This window comes from Salvia miltiorrhiza, chromosome 1, assembly GCF_028751815.1.
Source record: "Salvia miltiorrhiza cultivar Shanhuang (shh) chromosome 1, IMPLAD_Smil_shh, whole genome shotgun sequence".
NCBI classification, from domain to species: domain Eukaryota; kingdom Viridiplantae; phylum Streptophyta; class Magnoliopsida; order Lamiales; family Lamiaceae; genus Salvia; species Salvia miltiorrhiza.
In genome coordinates, this window is record NC_080387.1 from 70,598,615 (window position 1) to 70,605,208 (window position 6,594).

The 6,594-nt window shown below is 37.3% G+C and overlaps 1 protein-coding gene across 1 annotated transcript; it reads left to right on the forward strand.

The window, feature by feature from the left end:
- The first annotated feature begins 4,328 nt into the window (after positions 1-4,328).
- LOC131005665 (probable N-acetyltransferase HLS1) lies at positions 4,329-6,248 on the forward strand. Its single transcript, XM_057932688.1, has 3 exons — positions 4,329-4,773; positions 4,877-5,064; positions 5,140-6,248. The coding sequence occupies exons 1-3, from the start codon at positions 4,585-4,587 to the stop codon at positions 5,999-6,001; spliced, it is 1,239 nt and encodes a 412-aa protein (XP_057788671.1). The 5' UTR covers positions 4,329-4,584; the 3' UTR covers positions 6,002-6,248.
- Positions 6,249-6,594: the final 346 nt, after the last annotated feature.

Consider the following 6,594-nt stretch of genomic DNA (forward strand, 5'->3'; position numbering starts at 1 on the left):
ATAGTTTTGTGTCATGTCATTTACAAAAATAAAATATAAATTACACGTTGGTTTCCAGTGAGCCATGTCATGATATTAATGATCGAAAAATGAACGCGAGACATTTTTAATACAAACCTAATAATTTGGGGGGGTTTTATAAAATATTGCTTATAATTTGAGATATTTTCTATAAGGTGAGTAATTAAATTTGAGATTTAATATGATATTTTCATCTTATTAGTTATTAGTGTTGATGGGTGAGCTGCACGCTCTGTTACATGGAACGTAATACCAGCCTACTCCATTCTTTTAATTATTATTTCTCTTATTACTATTCATGTTTCACACCATTCTCATAGAGGTAGCGATTCTTTTCACGATGAGTTTTCTAATACTTTTAAGCATATATGCGAGAAAGCAATTTGAGTTCTCTCACACTCAACGATTCTTTTTACGATGATTTTTTTGATACTTTTAAGTATATATATACGAAAAAGCATGTGATCTACGAGTTCTCTCACACTCAGCATGCATGAGGCCATGCTGCAATAATTATCCCTTCTCAATTCTTCCATTTTTAAGAATAATGTTAATTTTCTTACCATGCGTTTCATTTAAATCCAGTAATAATTTTTTTTTTAAAGAACGAACAAAATAGTTTATGCATAATCCATAGATCATGGAAGAGTGTCTCGTCTACAAAAAAAAAAAATCATAAATTACTAGCTATAAGAAATCACATCATGAATGTAGATATACAAGAAGAAGAATAGTACTAATGGAACGTGAAAATCAAGCTCGCAAAAAAAAAAAAAAATCACAGTCACGTAAAAGGATGAAAAAATGATTTAAAAAATATAGAGTCACGTAAAATTGATTTTTGGAGCAATAATAAGAAAAAAATGAATTTAGATATTGGTAGGATTCGGTGTCCGACAAATTAATGTGCGAGTGGATATTCGTATTTCACGTTGTTGTTATTGTTGTATTTCCCATCAAATTATGTGATAGTACCTCTTCCTAGTGGGGCAATGTTGATGCTAACGTCATATGGAATATGCATTTCAATTGCAATTATTATTACATTTACACCCACATCTCATCTATATACATAATTTTGTACATACACATAATTAGATGGCCAAATCGAATTTCCAGAATATAACTTGTTTGAAGCCGCGCGCTGTCGTATTACTATTACACGTGTCGTCATCCAATTAATTACTATAATAATAGTAATAATAATGTCAAATTGAATAATTCGACATTTTAAACTAAGATGGAGCTGGAACTTTTTTAGTTATTAAGTGAATAAATTTAATTCGGGTGTAGGATGACAATTTTATAATTAGAAGTGTAAGTTTATTTTATAGATATATAATTTAGAATTTGAAATGTTAAGAGCAGGGGTCCCAACGTCAAAGATACTCACAAACAACTACTCCTACTATAATTCAGCATTAACTTCATATATATTTTTTAATTTTTGAAACCACCCGAAGGGTGAGGGGTTAGACAGACCCCCAATTTGTATATAAACACTCAATCATTGTTCCATACATGATATTGCTCAAAAGTGACATCACCCAACAGAGATAATAAGGAACAGAAAGGAAACATCAACATGCAACAAATAGTCAAAGGACTAGCTAAACGAAGACTTCACCGAAAAGGCAAAGCAACCATCATCAAAAAAATAAAACCTGAACGAACTACCAATTATCATGGAAGCGAAATCTGAAATTATGATATTATAAGTAACTTCATTTCTAGATATAAAATTTAGAATAAAAATATTAGAGGAGGGGCCCCAACGTCAAAGACACTCACAAACAATATAATTCAGCATTAAACGATCGAGGGGCCCAATCTTTTCCTGTGTGCCTAGAATATGTTATGTTTCTTATTTTATTTTTATTTTCGTTTTCTATTCTGTTTTTCTACAGAAAATTGCATACGCTATTTATTAATGTGCCGACTTAAATAAAAGAAAGTAGAATTCAAATATGTTACATTCAACAAAAAATTGGCGAAGATATATTGTATTATTTCATATAAATAAATATTAGGATTATAAAATTGTCAAAAAAATCACTATTTTCTTGTAATTTAAAAACTATTATAGTGATTGTGTGTTGGCATGATGGTAGAATAGTTGATTTTTTTTTATTAAATAGAGGCTATATTGATGGAAGAAAAAACAGAAGAGAGAAAGAGAGGAGAAGAAGCCAAAGAATATGTTGAGAGCACAAGGAGCAAACTAAGGGTCATGCCTCGTTAAAATCTTTGCAGAGGAGTGCCTGTCTAAAGACCAAAACCCACCGAAAGGGAAGCGTTCCGGGCTTCGAACTAATCATCAACCAAAAAACGCCTACCCCAACAAACACCCACGAATGGCCACCCCCAATCAGGAGCTTCGGACTAACCAAATGGTAGAGTAGTTGATATCAAAGGTCAAAGGTCTTGAGTTCAAGTTCGATCATAGTGCAGTCTTTAAATTTTTTTATTTAATTATTTATTTATCAAAAAAAATTGTTATGCGACGATATATAAGTTTTTTTAGATAATGATTCCCTATTTTTTATGAGGTGATACAAATGCTGACCACTCTTTGGCTGGAGCGTATTACGATCTCATGATCATATATTAAATTATCTCAAAATTTTCCTTTAATATCACTTATGAATAAATTTCACATGTCTTATACGAACATCTTTTTTTTTTTTTTTTTTGAGAATTGTCTTACGAACAACTTTGGTTTAGTGAAATCGAGTGAAATCTACATGTTTTCCATTTGATTAAATTTAATCTAAATAATAAATTTGACAATGATATAACTCAACTAACAAAGTTAATATTGCTATGTAAGAATTTTAAAAGATCAGTGATAATATCCAAAAACCCTCGCGTATGATTAGATACCTTTAATACTTAATTAATTCAGTAAATTAAATTTAAAATCATAGTACTTAATTACATAATGATTTCAAATTATTAATGCAGAACTCCATAAATATATAATTCTTAGCTATATAATTAATGGAATGAAACAGTAGCTGGCTATGTAAAAAAGAAGAGCATATTTGGTGAAAATTTGTCGTTATTCCCCATGATTGATACCCTACTAGCCACCTGAATCTTTTCTCAACGAGCTAATATTTTTGAACATGTAACAAAAAAATATGTGTAATTTCTAATACATAAAAATGTATAATTAATTAAGTTCAAGTAAGTCATATATATATATATATATAATTTGATTTTCCTTCGAAAATTCATTAATACATCTGAAATTCCAATATTTTAGTTCTACCATCACAGTAAATAAAAGATTATTTCATCACTTACCAAAAAACCAGTATAATTTCTGTTGAAGAAAAGGGAAATTATATGAATCAGATGGCAACCTAATTCCGTACACGAGGACACATCGAACAATTAGTATTTAAAAAAATGAGGATAATCGAGTTACTATAATCTCGAATTTGCCTCGGGAAATTATTGCGAAATAACAATATATCGACAATATTCTAAGTTTCCCATCATCATAAAGTGAAGTCATTTACTTTAAATACTAAACTAAAAAGGAAAAAGAAAAAAAAAAGAAAAAGAAATACTAGAAATTATGTGAATGAGATTGAGTGGAATTGTTTATGGGGACAAGTCGAACAAGTATAAGAAGAGATGAGGTCCACAGTCCACTTTCAAAGAATAGTGAAAATCATATGACATGGCCGTTACATAATATAATCATCATTGATATATGTATTTATGGAAATTGTATTCACATGAACAAGAGTGGCAATCATTACAAATGGGGTCATGAATCGTGATGGTAACCCTAATCTCACTTGTACATACACACACACATACTCTGAGAGAGAGAGATGGCGCTGCGCAGCCACAGCCGCCATTTCTCTCCTCCTCTCTTTTCTGTAATGATGATCAATAATAAAATTAATTTATTAGGTATTATTATTGCTATTTTTATGAGATAGAGAGAGAGAGGCGAAGAGACATGCGGAAAAGAATAGACAGAGACTTGCCACACAGCTTTCGCTAAAATAAATCCGACTACTTTATTGTACGAGTAAATAAAGTAAGGTTAAAAGAAGAAATTCCCAGGGGGGTTTGGATTTTTCTGCGAAAATCGTCACACAACCAAATTAAACAACTAAAACCCATATATTTGCACTTTGTTTTTGGACGTGTGTGCAATAATTAGCAGTAACCAAATACCGTTTCACTTTGATTAAATTGACATCTCTCTTTCCCTATCTCGTTTATTTTATTTAATAATATTTGAGGGGCAGCCCCAAAATTCAAGTATAAAAGGCGCACCAAATGAAGCAGTATTTCCCCAGAGTGTGCTTTACAGAATGATGAAAGTGTAAACAACGCCCGCCGCCCTTTCTCTTTCTCCACCACTTGTCCTTTTAAGCTTCAAATCATACAGATTTCCCTCTGATTTTAAATAAGATCCTGCACTTGCACTCGCACACTCCTCTTACTTCACATACACGTTATTAGCAACTCACACTCATCATCATCATCATCATCATCAATAAACCCTTAATTCATCTTAATCATCATCATCGTAGAATGGTGGCGGAGGGAGAGGTGGTGGCGGTGGTGGTGGTGCGAGAGTACGACGAGAAGAAGGACTCCTCAGCCGTGGAGGAAATGGAGAACCGCTGCGAGGTGGGCCCCAGCGCCAAGCTCTCCCTCTTCACCGACCTCTTGGGCGACCCCATCTGCCGGGTCCGCAACTCCCCTGCTTATCTCATGCTGGTAACTCATTACTACTACTCTCTCTCTCTCTCTCTCTCTCGATTATTATTATTATTATTATATTTTTTATACGTGTTGTGTTGTGTTGTGTTGTGTTGTGCAGGTGGCGGAGCTGGTAGTGGTCGGCGGCGGCGAGGATAAGGAGAGGCGTGAGATCGTGGGCGCCATAAGGGGTTGCATCAAAACCGTTACTTGCGGCACTAAGCTCTCAAGAAACGGCAGCAACAAACCTCTCCCCGTCTACACTAAACTCGCCTACATCTTAGGCCTCCGCGTCTCCCCTTCTCATAGGTAACTTTTGCAACATTCACCTACTCTTTTCTTTTTCTTTTTTCTTTTTCTAAATGAAAAACAATGATGGTGTAGGAGAATGGGGATTGGATTGAAACTAGTGCGGCAGATAGAGGAATGGTTCGGCGAGAACGGCGCCGAGTATTCATACATGGCGACGGAGAACGACAACCATGCATCCGTGAAGCTCTTCACGGAGAAATGCGGCTACTCCAAATTCCGCACGCCGTCGATCCTCGTGCACCCGGTCTTCGCCCACCGCGTCCGCCCCGACCCGCGCGTCGCCATCGTCCGGCTCGGCGCCGCCGACGCCGAGGCGCTCTACCGCCGCCGCTTCTCCTCCACGGAGTTCTTCCCGCGCGACATCGACGCCGTGCTCGGCAACAAGCTCAGCCTCGGCACCTTCCTCGCGCTGCCGCGCGGCGCCGCGTGGCCGGCGGCAGGGGGGGCCGCCGCGTTCCTCGCCAGCCCGCCCGAGTCGTGGGCGGTGCTCAGCGCGTGGAACTGCCAGGACGTGTACAAGCTGGAGGTGCGCGGCGCGTCGCGCGTGAGGCGGGCCCTGTTCAAGACGACGCGGGCCCTGGACCGGGCCTTCCCGTGGCTGCATCTCCCGTCCGTGCCCCAGGTGTTCAGGCCCTTTGGGTTTCACTTTCTATACGGGCTGGGCGGGGAAGGCCCAAATGCGGTTAGGATGATGCGGGCCCTTTGTGGGTCGGCCCATAATCTAGCCAAGGACTGCGGCTGCGGAGTGGTGGCCACGGAGGTGGCGGATCGCGAGCCGCTCAGGTTAGGAATTCCGCACTGGGAGAGCTTATCGTGCGCCGAGGATTTGTGGTGCATTAAGCGGCTAGGGGAAGACTACAGTGACGGCTCTGTCGGTGACTGGACCAAGTCGCCACCTGGCAACTCCATTTTTGTTGATCCCAGAGAGTTCTGACTCAAAAACTCCAATCTAATTTTAGTTAATTAATTAAATTATAGTAGTAATTAATGTGCTAATCTTGCAAGTTCAGATAAAAATGATATTAGTGGCGGAGGAGATGGGATAGGAGATATGGATCAAACTTTTGTTGTCTAGTTGCTGTTGTTGTAAAAGGGAATGGAATATCCCTATCTCTTTTTTTTTTGTAAATGAATGTAGTTCTTGATTTTCAGTTTTAAATTTTGAGTAAATTTTTTTAAAAGTGATGTGGGATTTTGTTGGGGTATGGCAATCTTTTTCATAATATATTCGAAAGTGCGACGTATCATGGACAGGTGTTGGTGGGTGTGGGCAATATCTATCTATCTCTTGAAAATTAAAAGATGGATTTGTTAGCGACGTGTTTGTTTGGGTAGTTGCTAGTGACAAATATGTAATGGAGAAACCATGGGCGCTCAAGCCCACAATCACACATGTCACAATTTCGACTTTCTTTCAATTACTATCCAATTGGCATTTGGATTTAGGGGTAACATTCACAATTATTTTTAGATAATTCATATCCATTACTAATAAAATTTTAAAAATTATAGTAGAAAAAATTTCAA

What these genes read in the sequence shown, in the direction of transcription:
- LOC131005665 (XM_057932688.1), top strand. Translation starts at nt 4,585, where the DNA reads ATGGTGGCGGAGGGAGAGGTGGTGGCGGTGGTGGTGGTGCGAGAGTAC. An exon ending in CCCCTGCTTATCTCATGCTG is followed by an intron (nt 4,774 to 4,876) that starts GTAACTCATTAC and finishes TGTGTTGTGCAG; the next exon opens with GTGGCGGAGCTGGTAGTGGT. An exon ending in CGCGTCTCCCCTTCTCATAG is followed by an intron (nt 5,065 to 5,139) that starts GTAACTTTTGCA and finishes ATGATGGTGTAG; the next exon opens with GAGAATGGGGATTGGATTGA.